Genomic DNA, 17,087 nt, shown 5'->3' on the forward strand with positions numbered 1-17,087 from the left:
ACTGACTATCCAGGTTACCGTGAATGGCAATGGTCGATTCCTGAAATGTTGCAAGGATGTAGTTTGACACAGCAAAAGCCCGATGCAATCCCTCTTCTAGATTAGTCAAATGAAAGCCTTGGTCACTGACAACATTAGCAGGCAAGTAAGCGGGGTTAGTGTGTCCATTAATCATGTCGAAAAAATATTCTATTTCAACAGCATGTCCAACAACAGTTGTTGGCAAATGTTCGTGACCGATGTAACCATCAATGCCGACCCTCACCTTCATCATCACTGTCTCTTCTTGCTGTGCTAGCAGTAGAGCCACTATGACTACTGTCGTCGTCACTGTCAACATTTGCAGAGTCGCTGCTGTCACCATCATTAGCTGCACACTCTGCGTCACCACCTTCGTCACTGTTGTCACCGTTGTCAAAGTCCGGGTCGCCATGTGCATTGGCATCATGCACAGCTTGAACAGCTGCCTGCAAGACATTTGCAGTCACCTCTCTGTGTGCACCACCCACCTTCTTGGAGATACGCCGATAGGTGTTGTGCGACAATCCTGGAATCGACATGATGGCAGAGAACTTCCGAAGAGCTGCCTCGCCACATCCTAACTCGTTGAAGCACATGACAATGGAGTTGTTGACGTCAAACCCCATAGTAATGTTGTTGCTCCCATCAAGTCGGCTACATGAATGCTGCTGCTTCGTGAAGGTGCAATCCTGGTAAATACAAAAACAACAAATTAGATTAGTAACAACAAAAAAGCTAGAGAGCAAGAGAGAGTTTGAGAGAGAGAGAAAGAGAGAGTGGGAGAGAAAAAGAGCACTGATAATAATCACTAATATATTTCCTTTGTAATACTATTATCATCAGGGCTTACAGCTTTCAGATTATGTAGTTTTTTTCCCCACACTGACAGTGACAACTGAAACTCAATCAGAAAAATTCCAAGAGAGAGAGACTCAGTTTGGGAGAGCTGGTAATAACTAACAAGGCAAAATAATACAATACAAAAAAATAGTAATTATAAAATGAGTTTACATACCTCACAAGCCAGTCTTATTTCTCTTGAATATCCCATCTTGTCACCAAAGCACACCGACAGGGTCCCACCACACTCGCCACAAGCGACCGCCGAAAACAGAGACTTCAAATTTTTCAACTCAATGAAGCACCGCTCTTTGTCACTGTCCGTTTCGTCAGCTGCAGCAACGTAGTCTTTCATAACATCCAGTTTTCGTCTGGCAGTACACGGTTGTTCAGCTGGTAAAGGTACAATTCCATTGTTGTCATCAGCAAGCGATCGTGTTCTCGTCAGCATTTTTCGCTTGCCAGCGAGCCTTGGCTGCTTCTTTGCACTGCTGCTTGCGTGAACGTTTTCCCCGATTAAGCGGAGTCCTGTCTGGCACTAAATCTTGCAAATCTTGAGCGTTTGTATCCATGTTTTCCGATATTTTCGATGAACTTCGGACAGCAATGACCAATTTCCAAAATGCCGGAAGTTGGCGTAGCGAAGTGAAAGTTGGTCACGTGACCGATCTAGGCCAATCACAAGCTCTCGTGTGACGCGTTCCTCTTTATATGGAAGTTAGCGTGCTGGCCAGTTCATTCACAGAGAGAATGACAGCGGGAAAGGGGAGAGAATGCTGAATCCCACGGTATGTGTCACGTCATGTCGGAACGGGGTTGGGAGAATTTGGCGTAACTAACAGTCAAACAAATGCATTTTTGGCATTTCAACACACAATGAAAATAAATTCTTGACACAGTTGGTTTTGAAACACCTTTATTTTGCATAATATAAGTGTTTTATGTGAAAAACATCGGTTGAACCTGAATTAGAAAGGATTATTTGGTATACATATGTCAAAATCTCAAAACTGACCACTTGAACACACAACACGATTTTTGACTTCAGACGTGTGTAGCCCCTGGCCTTAAAAGAATCCTTTGCATGGCCTCGGCGTATGGGCAGTAGCTCTAAACGTAAACTATGGCAACAACAACAATTCGGGGACGCCTAGAATCACACAATAATGTATCTGGAGTTTTTGCAGGCGATGTCTCAAAAAAAAAAAAAAAAGTAGAGGCTCCAAGACGGCTCCGTGTCCGACGCGGGTACTATGCACGCACAACAGCCCGAAACTCCGTCGATAGAGATTTATCACCCCTGGCCCAGGTGATGTCTCTATCGACGAAGTTTCGGTTTGATAGTAGTAAGGGCAGTAACTCAAGACGTAAATGTGGCAGTGTCCCATAGGCAATCGCAGAGTTATCCTGTACATAGGCAACACTTACTTGATCCCAATTACTAGGCGTCCTCGGGGACGCCTAGAATAAGAATAAGGATAAGATTGCATATAGTCCTGTGAGATTACCCTCGTGGAAATGTGGGCTTCTTTTTCATACGCAGCACCTCTCCTTCATAAACGGCATCTCTCCATCATAGACAACACCTCTCCTTCTCCTTCATAAGACAGCATATCGCAATCATAGACATCATTTCTCCATCACATACAGTATCTCTCCATCACATACAGCATCTCTCCATCACAGACAGCATCTCTCCGTCACAAACAGCATCTCTCCATCATAGACATCACCTCTCCATCATAGACATCACCTTTCCATCATAGACAGCATCTTCACTCCAGCATACACAGCATCTCTCCATCACAGACAGCATCTCTCCATCACAGACAGCATCTCTCCATCACAGACAGCATCTCTCCATCACAGACAGCATCTCTCCGTCACAGACAGCATATCTCCTTCATAGACAGCATCTCTCCATCATAGACAGCATCTCCTCGTTCATAGACAGTATCTCGCAATCATAGACAGCATCTCGCAATCATTGACAGCATCTCTCCGTCACAGACATCTCTCCATCATAGACAGTTACTGTACATCTCCATCATAGACAGCCCATCTCCATCATAGACAGCATCTCTCTATCATAGACAGCATCTCTCCGTCACAGACAACATCTCTCCATCACAGACAACATCTCTCCATCATAGAAAGACAGCATCTCTCCATCATAGACAGCATCTCCTCCTTCATAAGACATCATCTCTCCAGCATACACAGCATCTCTCCATCACAGACAGCATCTCTCCATCACAGACAGCATCTCTCCGTCACAGACAGCATCTCTCCGTCACAGACAGCATCTCTCCGTCACAGACAGCATCTCTCCGCTATAGACAGCATCTCTCCATCATATACAGCATCTCTCCTTCATAGACAGCATCTCTCCATCATAGACAACATCTCTGCGTCACAGACAACATCTCTCCGTCACAGACAACATCTCTCCTTTTACACACAACATCTCTCCGTCACAGACAACATCTCTCCAACACAGACAACATCTCTCCATCACAGACAACATCTCTCCGTCATAGACAGCATATCTCCATCATAGACAGCATCTCCTCCTTCATAAGACATCTCTCCATCATAGACATCATCTCTCCATCATAGACCGTATCTCTCCATCACAGACAGCATCTCTCCGTCACAGACAGCATCTCTCCGTCACAGACAGCATCTCTCCATCACAGACAGCATCTCTCCGTCACAGACAGCATCTCTCCGTCACAGACAGCATCTCTCCGTCACAGACAGCATCTCTCCATCACAGACAGCATCTCTCCATCACAGACAGCATCTCTCCGTCACAGACAGCATCTCTCCTTTCACACACAACATCTCTCCGTCACAGACAACATCTCTCCAACACAGACAACATCTCTCCATCACAGACATCTCTCCGTCATAGACAGCATATCTCCATCATAGACAACATATCTCTACCATAGACAGCATATATCCATCATAGACAGCATCTCTCCATAATTAACAGCATCTCTCCGTCACAAACAGCATCTCTCCGTCACAAACAGCATCTCTCCGTCACAGACAGCACCTCTCCATCACAGACATCATCTCTCCATCACAGACATCATCTCTCAATCCAAGACAGCATCTCTCCATCACAGACAACATCTCTCCGTCATAGACAGCATCCCTCGATCATAGACAACATATCTCCATCATAGACAGCATATCTCCATCATAGACAGCATCTCTCCATAATTAACAGCATCTCTCCAACATAGACAACATCGATCTCTGCATTATAGACAGCACCTTCCGATCTTGCCTTCAAAAGAAAGAGTGAGGTCAACTCCTTCTGACGAACGAACCACAACCAAACCTGTCTAGCAGGATGCAAACCAGAGGCAGAATATTCAGCAACCAGAAAAAAAGCAAAATGAACAAAACATAAAACAAACTATAAAAGTAGCCGGTGACTTGTTTGGGCTTTCATGGTCATTTTTAATCGTCGTCGTCGTCGTCGTCATCATCATCATCATCATCATCATCATCGTCGTCGTCGTCGTCATCGTTGTCGTCGTCGTCGTCGTGATCATCATCATGTTCATCATCATCATCAAACACACACACACACACACGCATACGCACACACACACACACGCGCGCGCACACGCGCACACACACACATACACATACACACACCTGCACACACACACAAGTATTTAATAAATAAATACATGAGAAAATGTTTTATGAGTTTAATCAAGGGGAATGACTCGTTACATACACGATGTTCATAGCACAATTTCACATTTCCAAGACAGATCTCTAACGAGCAATGCAGTTTCAAAATCACAACATTATTAGCCCAAAATCACACCACCATTAGCCCAAAATCACACCACTATCAGCCCAAACTTACACAAATAACAGCCCAAAATCACACCACTATCAGCCAAAAATCACATCTATCAGCCAAAAATCACACCACCATCAGCCAAAAATCACATCACTATCAGCCAAAAATCACATCACTATCAGACAAAAATCACACCACTATCAGCCAAAAATTACACAACTAACAGCCAAAAATCACACCACCATCAGCCAAAAATCCTTCACAGGTGACAATGTACATGTACCGAGCAAAATCAACTAAAACAGTCCAAAAACATTACAATTTCAAAACAAATAGACTGCTCACGTTTTCAAGTCTAGCATAAAAAAACAAGAACATTTATTTTATGAAACATTCAATTTCAGACAAAACGAAACATTCCATTCCCCACTACGGTTTTGCATACAATCAGTTGGTTGGGTGTTTGCTTGTTTCTTTTAAAGGCTCTGGAGACCTGTTTGTTACTGGAGTGACAAAGGTCTGACAGGTTTCGTTATGTCTAAAAGTAAACATTCCGTTCCATAAGCTAACCTGTCTTGGTTTTTTGATTTCAATATAATATCACACTGACGAACACACGCACGGACTGTCCCCTGTATCCTCCACATACTCATTGCACACGTCCATAGCAATTCTGTGGACAAACACTACAGTGCAGAAGCTCGGTTGGATTTATTCCGGAATTTCCCCCCGCCCCCAAGATTTGAAGAAAGAAATGTGAAAAGACATGAGCTTTTTAGAACCTTTTACATTTTTACTGTGACAGACCTAAACGAAACTGGTTGTAAGCCTGGCGACTGCCATGTAAACTTCTTCTTCTTCTTCTTCTTCTTCTTCTTCTTCTTCTTCTTCTTCGTTCATGGGCTTAGACTCCCACGTTCACAGGCAGCATACGCTGATTTCTTGGCCTTGTGCTTGCGTGTAACACAAGTTAAGGCTGGAGAACACTTTGGGGGCCCAATTTCAAAGTGATTAGGTAGTTTTAAAAGTTACTTTTTCTGTTAGTTCAATGTTTGCTTTATCAGGAAAATACAAAATATAAAGGGCTTAACGCGCAAAATTTTAAGATAACGACTGAAGTTTAAGCATAGGTATCAGATTTTTTCACGCAAACACTACTGAATAAGTTGCAATATTGTATTGTGAAAATGTAAACAAAATAACAATCAGATGATCACAAACTGAAGAAGAGAAATAGGGAAGCAAAATAGAACATTAAACGTAGTGATTTTACTTGTGAATTCGGAAAAAAAATCCTTTTGTATCCATTTTGAAGCTCAATTTGAAGCATGGAACACCAACAAACATTGATTAAAAGTGTTAAAGTGATTACAGTGTTCAGAAATAGTGTTAGATACCAAGTTGAGTTATCCCTCTTTACCAATTTAAAAAAAAATACACCTCTTAACGCGCAAAATTTTGAACTGTGATGCTTTTACTACCCCCACCCCCTTCCCATTTGTCAGAAAAGAGTGCATATTATCTTCCAAATAGAAAAGCAGGGTAGTCAGATGATCAAAAACTTAAGAAGAGAAAGAGGGAAGCAAAATAGAACATCCAACATAATGATTTAACTTGTGAATTATGAGAAAACTATTTTTTTTACCCATTTGTGAAGCTTAATTTGAAACTTGGAACACAGACAAACATATATTAAAAGTGTTAAAGTGATTACAGTGTTCAGAAATAGTGTTAGATACCAAGTTGAGTTATCCCTCTTTACCACTGTTAAAAGAAATACACCTCTTGTCGCGCAAAATCTTGAATTGTGATACTTTTACTTCCCCCACCCCCTACCCATTTTTTCAGAAAAGAGTGCATAATTATTATCTACCAAATAGAAAAGCAGGGTAGTCAGATGATCAAAAACTGAAGAACAGAAATAGGGAAGCAAAATAGAACATCCAACATAGTGATTTAACTGGTGAATTCTAAAAAAAACCCACTTTTTTACTCATTTTATTAGCTTAATTTAAAGCTTGGAACTGAAGACAGAAAAAAAAAATTAAAAGTGCTAAAGTGGTTACAGTGTTCAGAAATAGTGTTTGATACCAAGTTGAGTTATCCCTCTTCATCACAGTTAAAAAAAAACACACCTCTTGTCGCGCAAAATCTTGAACTGTGATGCTTTTACTACCCCCACCCCCTACCCATTTTTCAGAAAAGAGTGCATATTATCTTTCAAATAGAAAAGCAGGGTAGTCAGATGATCAAAAACTTAAAGAAGAGAAAGAGGGAAGCAAAATAGAGCATCCAACATAATGATTTAACTTGTGAATTATTAAAAAACCATTTTTTAACCCATTTTTGAAGCTTAATTTGAAACTTGGAACACAGACAAACATAAATTAAAAGTGTTAAAGTGATTACAGTGTTCAGAAATAGTGTTAGATACCAAGTTGAGTTATCCCTCTTTACCAATTTAAAAAAAAACCCACCTCTTAACGCGCAAAATTTTGAACTGTGTTGCTTTTACTACCCCCACCCCCTTACCATTTTTCAGAAAAGAGTGCATATTATCTTCCAAATAGAAAAGCAGGGTAGTCAGATGATCAAAAACTTAAGAAGAGAAAGAGGGAAGCAAAATAGAACATCCAACATAATGATTTAACTTGTGAATTATGAGAAAACTATTTTTTTACCCATTTTTGAAGCTTAATTTAAAACTTGGAACACAAACAAACATAAATTAAAAGTGTTAAAGTGATTACAGTGTTCAGAAATAGTGTTAGATACCAAGTTGAGTTATCCCTCTTTACCACTGTTAAAAGAAATACACCTCTTGTCGGCCAAAATCTTGAACTGTGATACTTTTATTTCCCCCACCCCCTACCCATTTTTTCAGAAAAGAGTGCATATTATCTACCAAATAGAAAAGCAGGGTAGTCAGATGATCAAAAACTTCAGAACAGAAATAGGGAAGCAAAATAGAACATCCAACATAGTGATTTAACTGGTGAATTCTGAAAAAACCCACTTTTTTACTCATTTTATTAGCTAAATTTTAAAGCTTGGAAGACAGAGAGAAAAAAAATGAAAGTGCTAAAGTGGTTACAGTGTTCAGAAATAGTGTTTGGTACCAAGTTGAGTTATCCCTCTTCATCACAGTTAAAAGAAACACACCTCTTGTCGCGCAAAATCTTGACAAGTTGAACTGTGATGCTTTTACTACCCCCACCCCCTACCCATTTTTCAGAAAAGAGTGCATATTATCTTCCAAATAGAAAAGCAAGGTAGTCAGATGATCAAAAACTTCAGAACAGAAATAGGGAAGCAAAAAATAACATCCAACAGAGTGATTTAACTGGTGAATTCAGAAAAAACAAACAATTTTTTACTCATTTTATACGCTGAATTTAAAGCTTGGAAGACAGAAAAAAAAATTAAAAGTGCTTCAGTAGTTACAGTGTTCAGAAATAGTGTTAGATACCAAGTTGAGTTATTCCTCTTCATCACAGTTGAAAGAAACACACCTCTTGTCGCGCAAAATCTTGAACTGTGATGCTTTTACTACCCCCACCCCCTACCCATTTTTCAGAAAAGAGTGCATATTATCTTCCAAATAGAAAAGCAAGGTAGTCAGATGATCAAAAACTTCAGAACAGAAAGAGGGAAGCAAAAAACAACATCCAACAGAGTGATTTAACTGGTGAATTCAGAAAACACACACTGTTTTACTCATTTTATAAGCTGAATTTAAAGCTTGGAAGACAGAACAAATAAATTAAAAGTGCTAAAGTGGTTACAGTGTTCAGAACTAGTGTACGTTAGATACCAAGTTGAGTTATCCCTCTTCATCAAAGTTAAAAGAAACACACCTCTTGTCGCACAAAATTGTATACTGTGATGCTTTTACTACCCCCACCCCCTACCCATTTTTCAGAAAAGAGTGCATATTATCTTCCAAATAGAAAAGCAAGGTAATCAGATGATCAAAAACTTAAGAAGATAAATAGGGAAGCAAAATAGAATATCCAAAATAGTGATTTAACTGTAGATTTCAGAAGAAAAAAACCCTTTTTTTTAATCATTTTTGAAGCTGAATTAGAAGTTTGGAAGACAGAAAAAAAAAAAAAAGTGCTAAAGTGGTTACAGTGTTCAGAAATAGTGTTAGATACCAAGTTGAGTTTTTGCTCTTTATAAAAGAAACACACCTCTTGTCGCGCAAAATCTTGAACTGTGATCCTTTTACTACCCCCGCCCTCTACCCATTTGAACAGAAAAGAGTGCATAATTTGTATTCTCTTCCAATTAGAAAAATAAGTAAAAGCAACTGGACATTTTTAAAATACATCTTTTCTGTCAGTCCAAGGATTGCTTAGTCCATTAAAAACAAACAGACTAGGATTTAACGCACCCATTTTAAGAAAAAGTTAACATGATAATTGATATAATTATCAGACTTTTTTTTATGCAATTACTACTGAAGATTCCAGACCAGGTAAAACAATCATTTTATATCCTTTGTCACATTTTTTTTATTTTTTTTTATAAATCTATCTATAGCGAGTCTTGTCTCTTTGTGTCATTTATTTTCAAGAATTCTATCCTGGCAACAACAACAACAAAAACACCTACCTACCTACCCTATTTTTTTTTAGCCATGTTAATAGAAACAGACAATTTATTTGTTTTGGCCTAAAGATCTTGAAACATTTGTTTTAATAGAGAAATAACAAGTACAGCCATTAGCTGTGTCACTCGAATTTCTTTGTCGGGCTGAAACTTAGCTGTTGCGTTGGTGTCTGCTGTGTGTATCTGGGTCCAAAGCAACTTTCACATTCTCATCTACACACTCACGTTACACAAGTATATATATATACAATTCCACCCACAGAGGCGTTCGGGGATGGGGGTCTCGCACTCGGGCGAATCACACCACAAAATACAAAGTATAACGTACACAGATTTTACTATTGAACCAAAAAGCAAATTAAATCATGAATAAATCAATCAAGCAAAACTTCCACACAATGACACACTCGCTCTCGGTTCACACTGCGCTCTGGACGTGCACACTTGGCAGCACGTATACCGTTCCGGCACCGTTTGTCTTCCTGCAAGTCCAGCATAGGCACACGATTGTCCAAGAATCACAATAATCCTCGTGAATGTCACAGCAGGCATAGTAGAAAAGTCCAAAAGGGTGCGTTGATGGTGGTAATCCGGTGTACACACACACACACACACACACACACACACACACACACACACACACACACACACACACACTCCGGTTTGGTAAGTTACCTGATAAATAATGTAGCCTGTGGATTTAACGGGGAGACTGGTCAGACAGGAAGAGCATTTCACATTTCCGATGTTCAGCGATAAACTTGTTTTCTTCGAGAGTTCGATCTTCGTGCGATTCTGGCGCGTTGTCACCAAGAACGTAAAAAAAAAACCAGGATATCATCATGATGCCTCTCTACAAAAACCAGGCAGTCTAGGAACTCTTCATCTAAAGTCAGTCAGTATTAGCCCCTCAACACAATCCTCATCTTGTCCCATAGTGATTTCTGCCGCCAAAGAACGTGTGGTTCTTAACTCACAAGACGGATTTGTCGTCTTCCATTGCGAAATTCAGATCTACCCCAACTACGTGCATTGATCTGAGCAATAAAATGTAGATGCGATAATCTGCAAACATCTCTTCAACACAATCTACATCTTGTCCCATCGTGATTTCTGTCGGCAAAGAACATGTGGTTCTCAACTCACAAGACCGATTTGTCATCTTTCAGAAATTCAGATCTGCCCCAAGTACGTGCAATAAAATGTAGAAGCGATAATCTGAAAAAAAATCTTTTCGCGTGAACGCTGCCACGTTGTCATCAGTCCGATGTCTTTTATCCAGAGCAGGGATGAACACACTTTTTCATCAGTAGTTTGTTATGTTTATCCGCAGACTGCTTTCCATTACTTGTCGTCTGTTTTAGCTTGACTCGTGGGGTTCTTCAGCAAGGCAAAAAGTGCTTGTTTACTGACACGTTCTCACGCACGACATGTCGTAAATGCAAGTTCTAACGATTGTTTTTTATTGCACTGATAGAGAATGTCGATATTTGTAAACGTCTGCCATTTCCTAATGTTTATTTCATTATTTTGCATACGGATATGGCTAGTAAGTGGATAATCTGTTACGACACGAAACGCGTTCTAAATCCGGGAAGGGAGGCTACTCCAACGTAGAAGGGAGGCTACTCCAACGTACTTTCCAAAGTGTGCTCCAGCCTTAAGTCACTAGCAGGTCTTCACATACGTTGACCTGGGACGAGATCGAACTAATGTAAACTGAGCAAGGAAACTAGAGATGCTATGCTAACTTGGTTTTTCTGTCCCCAGAACTAGTGTCTCATTGGGAAATGACGTGGTTATACGCTAGGAAGTCACACAAACTTGCGTCGGTCCGGGATAGTCATATATAGGCTGTAGGTACGATAAAAAAATTTTTTTAAAAACCACTCCATCCAAACTGAACTCACCGTCACAGTAGCCACACTTCATCTCCCCCCCCCCCCCCCCCCCCCGGCCCCTCTTCATGCAAGGCCTCCTTCGCCCACTCTCTTTTCTTCACAAGTTATCTTCCCATGTGCATGCGTACATGTAATTGCCAGTCCATTCGGGAACGTGAGTCTTGGTGTTGCAAAGTCCGAAGAGCAATAAATTGAACTCAAATTATCATAATATGATACTAACATCAAATTCAGCCTTCAAAGTCTCTTTCTCTCTCTCTCTCTCTCTGAGTCTCTCTCTCTCTGTCTCTCTCTCTTTCTCTCTCTCTGTCTCTCTCTCTCTCTCACACACACACACACACACACACACACGCACGCACACACACTCTCTCTCTCTCTGAGTCCCTCCCCCTCCCCCTCTCTCTTTCGCTCTCTATTTGAAGGTAAATTTAGTTCATGTCACCGACAAGCTTGTTTTTTTCTAAACTTATGGTTTGAAGTAAGTCTGTCTGTCTGTCTGTCTGTCTGTCAGTGTCTCTCTCTCTCTCTCTCTCGGCTCTCTCTCAACCCTCTCTCTCTGTGTCTCTGTCTCTCTCTCTCTCTCTCTCTCTCTCTCTCTCTCTCTCTCTCTCTCTCTCTCTCTCTCTCTCTCTCCTTCTGAAAGTCTACAAAGACGATAAAGCGTACAAAACGAAAAAAACTGACTCACAATGCTACACAAATGATTACACTGAACAAAAAGAGACACATACACTAAACGCACAGGTGTCCACAGGTGTTCATTTGGATGCGTGCAAATATTGCCAGCAGAACTATGCTCTATGCCACAATGTGTTCAAAACTTACAGAAACGTGTTCAGAAGTGGAACACTTCTGTTTAGAGTGAACGTAGGACTCGATCATCGTCACAAGGCGCGAAAGCGACGCAAAATCGTACATCGAAACACGCGTTCTTTTCATGATAGAATTCGCTATAACTGATCAGCAAATGCGGGGGCATTCAAACTGGACTCAACTGTTGGGTTTACGGAGGAAAGGGGCGTAACTTCCGAAAGTAAAACTCCTTTACGGTTTCATGATTCAGAGAGTCCGCGATAAATCAACGGTTCCGGACAATCAAATCGCGTGATTTTTGCGGTCAGTCAGATACGCCGTTTTTTTTTAATTACAAATTGCAGTTTGCAGCAACATCCTTCGAAACACCAATCAAAATAAGCACGAACACAATTTAAAGACAAAACGTACAGACAGTCACAGAGTCACTGTGAACAATACAAGGCACAGAGAGAGAGAGAGAGAGACAGAGAGAGACAGACAGACAGACAGACAGACAGACAGACAGACAGACAGACAGACAGAGACGTAGAGACTGAGATATCCAGAGCGAGACAGAGAGAGGGCAACATAAAGACTGAGACAGACAAACACAGAGAGACAGGACAGACAGACAAACACACACACACACACACACACACACACACACTGCACACACACACACACACACACACACACACACACACACACACACACACACACACACACACACAACGACGTTGGTAGATCGAAAAAATCCTAACCTGTTTCTGAAGCAGTGTCTCTTTGTAGCATGCGGCGAATCTGCACCCTGCCAGGTGTTGATGATGATCAAGTCACATCATTCTTTCAGGTCCGAGAAATGCTGGCCGAACATTATTTGGTTCATTTTTCATTCATTTGACTCACAATGGTATGTTCAACTTATTCCCTGTCTCGTTAGTGATGGCACAGCGCATGAAACAACTTGTTCACTGTCTCGTCAGTGATGGCACAACGCACGGCACAACTTGTTCACTGTCTCGTCAGCGATGGCACAGCGCACGGCACAACTTGTTCACTGTCTCGTCAGTGATGGCACAGCGCACGGCACAACTTGTCCACTGTCTCCTCAGTGATGGCACATCGCATGGCGCAACTTGTTCACTGTCTCCTAAGTGATGGCACAGCGCATGCTAAAACTTGTTCAATGTCTCGTTAGTGATGGCACAGCGCATGAAACAACTTGTTCAGTCTCCTAAGTGAAGGCACAGCGCATGCTAAAACTTGTTCAATGTCTCGTTAGTGATGGCACAGCGCACGGCACAATTTATTCACTGTCTCCTAAGTGATGGCACAGCGCATGCTAAAACTTGTTCAATGTCTCGTTAGTGATGGCACAGCGCATGAAACAACTTGTTCACTGTCTCGTCAGTGATGGCACAGGGCACGGCACAACTTATTCACTGTCTCGATTACGTTCCACAGTAATGAAACAGTCCGCAGAATCATCATCGATGCAAAGTACTTACAGTGAAACAATCCATTCCAATCAAGTTCACTCATCGAAGCCCATGTTAGGCACGGTTGTATCCAAAAAGCGTTGCATTTGATGCGCTGACAAAATCCATTCTTGCATAAATGTCTCGAGATCAGGTCACCTTCCTGAAATAAAAACAGCAATGTTAATAGTCGTGAAAATGCAGTTTCTACTGCCCCGCACATTCGTTTTTGTTTGTTTATTTGTTTGTTTATTTGTTTGTTTGTTTTTGTTAATTTTTGTTTCTCCCCTTATGTTCGTGTCATGTTTAAAGAAAAGAAAAAGCGGGTCTTAAAAAATAACGAATCAACATTCGTGAAGAAAATTGCTGACAGAAGGATAAAGCCGGTTTCTGACAGAAATGACGAATGCGGCAGTTATAAACGCGTAAGACTCCCTTTTCTCAAATCACAAATTTGGTAGTGAATTGTGAAACTGCAACAGGCAAAATAAACATTCACTTTTTGAGACAAATCCCACATTTACAAGTCAACTGTAACCGGTCTTGAAACTCATGCCTTTTCTCCGCACGTGCTCTGAACATGTCACACGCAAACTTTCATTTTTCTAACAAAAAACATTTATGCTGCCACTTTTCCAAAACACAGCCTTCAAATACGACCCTCGACTACCAAGATTTAAATCAGTAAATCTGTTATCAGCCAAATGTGTGAAGAAAATTGACAAAAAGCTTACCTGAAGACCGGCCATTAAAGTTCACAAGGTGACTGCCATGCTTCTTGCAACCTTGACACCTCACCTGTCGTGAGGAATTTTTTTTAATTTTTTTATTCTTTGCTTTTTGCTTTAGTCTGAGTTCGTCAGTTCCAGTTTCGGCATCCGTCACTGTGCTTCAAAACGACACGCCGCGGTCTCTGACAGGGGGTACAATTGGCACCTTTGGTCGCTTCGTTGTTGTGTAAGTATTTAAACAGTGCCATGGCAGTTATCGGTTACCATTGTCTGAATATTTCTCAAAACCCCTGAATAGAGTTTAGTTCCGAAAACAAATATTGTGCGATTTTGACGACTGCCATGTCACAACCACTACGCCACTGAGTCTCTGAACGACAAAAGTCGTCACTGTAGCTCGGAATCAGCACGTGGAAAACGTGAACATTTGGCAACTGCAGAGATATCTTGTGCGTGTGTGTGTGGTTGTGCAGTGTGTGTGTGTGTGTGTGTTTGTGTGTGTTTGTGTGTGTGTGTGTGTGTGTGTCAGTGTTGTGTGTGTTATTTGGATACTTTTTCATTGTTTTTTCACCAGTTTTAGCTAAATAATCATTATTTAGAAGCTCATGTGCTAAATAAGTAATTGTTTATAAACAATGTAAAAAAATTCTAAATAATTTTTTGTTTACGTAAACCATTCATTGTTTACCTAAACAATTCAGTGTTTCGGTAAATAATTCATTGTTTACGTAAATAATTCATTGTTTACGTAAATAATGTATTGTTCACACAAATAATCACTTATTTCACAAAATAATATGTTTTGGGTGGATAAAGTGAGCAGTTGCTAAATAAATCATTGTTTACCTATATAATGCTCTATTTAGCAGATTCGCTAAATAATGAAAACTGCTTTCCCTAAACAATTCATTGTTTACGTATATAATTCATTGTTTACGTAAATAATGATTTATTTAGCAACATTGCTGATTGTTTATAAACAATGTAATATAAGTCTAAATAATATATTGTTTACGAAAACAATATATTATTTAGACGTATTGTACATTGTTTGTAAACAATCAGCAATGTTGCTAAATAAATCAATATTTACGTAAACAATGAATTATTTACGTAAACAATGAATTGTTTAGGTAAATAATGAATGGTTTACGTAAACAAAAAATTATTTAGAATTGTTTTACATTGTTTATAAACAATTACTTATTTAGCACATGAGCTTCTAAATAATGATTATTTAGCTAAAACTGGTGACAAAAACATGAAAAAGTATCCAAATAATTATTTGACAAATGGAATGCCATAGTATTGAAGCCTTTCTACATCATCATTTCCGTTCCTGTTTGTGACGATCGAGTTTTCTTCGATTTTGTGCATACAACCATGAAACAATTTTGAAGCGTCGGACGGACGGATAAACAAATTATTGCGACACTGTGACTACCGTTCCGCAACTAAAGCATTCATTTCCAGAGAGAGAGAGACTGAGAGAGAGAGAGAGAGAGAGAGAGAGAGAGAGAGAGAGACTGAGACAGACTGAGACAGACTGAGACAGACAGACAGACAGACAGACAGACAGACAGATAGACAGACAGACAAACAGACAGGCACTGCGGAAGACAGACAGACAGACAGACAGACACAAGCGGCTGCGTGACTGGGGTACTTTAAGTTATATAGTATTCGCGGCCGCAGGGTTAACCACCGAGCCGTTCAACCTCTAGTGGCCTTACTTCTTCAACCCTGACAGAACCTCGTCAAACCAGAGAGAGTGCTGAACTCCGTATTCGGGTAAATACTGGGGATTCCCGTAAACGGATTTCAGCCAATGACGTAGACATTTGCCAGTCACGTGATCGCGCAAATGTAAACAAGCAGAACTTTTTTCATTGTGCCCTGCAGCAAATGACGAGACGAGACGAACCGAGTGGCCCGCATAACACGAGTGGAGCACGAGTCAGAACGTCCAAAGAACAACTTTCCGCTGACAGGTAGAAATCAGTCCTTGCTTTGGCTCTTGGTAAGTCGTTCTTAATTGCAAAATAGATTATTTCGTGTACTAGTTGCATTGCTTCATAATAACTGATCATTTGTCATTCACTAATTGTACAATGATATATTATCCGGTATAGCATGTCGGTTTGCATGTATATTGCTATTGCGTCATATCTACTGGCCGTATAAAATTTCATCTCACACGGCATCACTGCACAGCGCCTAGAACTGTACCCACGGAATATGCGCGATATAAGCCTCATTGATTGATTGATTGATATGTGTTTACTTCTGATGGTGCCAAGTTGTGGAGAGTTTCGTGAAGCATGTACATTTTTGACGTCTGACCATGGCATTTTTTACACACTTCACTGATCCAGTTGTGTTGTCTCTCTCAGTGTTTTACGATCGGTCAGTTCTGCCACTGATCGAGTCACAGTCAATCCGCTAGTACTATGATTGTAGCATGTGCCGTATGTGTATGTGTGTGTCAGTGTGTGTGTGTGTGTGTGTGTGTGTGTGTGTGTGTGTGTATGTTTGTGTATATGTGTGTGTGTGTGTTTATGTGTGTTACTGCATGATGTGTGTGTGTCAGTGTGTGTGTGTGTGTGTGAGTATATATATATGTGTGTGTGTGTATGTGTGTGTGTGTGTGTGTGTGTGTGTGTGTGACGGTGTTTGGCACGGTGTGTGTCAGTGTGTGTGTATGTGTGTGTGCCGCGGGTGTGTGTGTGTGTGTATGTGTGTGTGTCAGTGTGTGTGTGTGTGTGTGTGTGTTTGCCACGGTGTGTGTGTGCGGTCACGGTGTGCTGTGTGACGCGCGTGTGTGTGTATGTGTGTTAGCCCGAGGCTGTGTGCGTACAATGTGTGTGTCAGC

At 40.7% G+C, this 17,087-nt stretch overlaps 2 protein-coding genes and 1 long non-coding RNA gene across 4 annotated transcripts in view; 1 reads left to right on the forward strand and 2 right to left on the reverse strand.

Moving 5' to 3' along the window:
* LOC138967354 (uncharacterized) overlaps nucleotides 1-17,087 on the reverse strand; it is a 221,119-nt gene that overhangs the window by 140,154 nt on the left and 63,878 nt on the right. The window lies entirely within an intron of this gene.
* Nucleotides 204-2,333, reverse strand: LOC138967350 (uncharacterized). The gene is made up of 2 exons (XM_070339876.1): nucleotides 1,037-2,333; nucleotides 204-710 (listed from the first exon to the last, which is right to left on the reverse strand). The coding sequence occupies exons 1-2, from the start codon at nucleotides 1,310-1,312 to the stop codon at nucleotides 249-251; spliced, it is 738 nt and encodes a 245-aa protein (XP_070195977.1). The 5' UTR covers nucleotides 1,313-2,333; the 3' UTR covers nucleotides 204-248.
* LOC138967352 (uncharacterized) overlaps nucleotides 16,115-17,087 on the forward strand; it is a 9,649-nt gene continuing 8,676 nt past the window's right edge. The window contains exon 1 of one of the 2 annotated variants that reach the window (XM_070339878.1): nucleotides 16,115-16,235. The gene's annotated coding sequence lies outside the window, so the exon portion shown is untranslated. The remainder of the gene's footprint in view (nucleotides 16,236-17,087) is intronic. The other variant, XM_070339879.1, reaches the window with a different exon arrangement.

The sequence above is a fragment of the Littorina saxatilis genome, linkage group LG5 (assembly GCF_037325665.1).
Source record: "Littorina saxatilis isolate snail1 linkage group LG5, US_GU_Lsax_2.0, whole genome shotgun sequence".
Lineage (NCBI taxonomy): Eukaryota > Metazoa > Mollusca > Gastropoda > Littorinimorpha > Littorinidae > Littorina > Littorina saxatilis.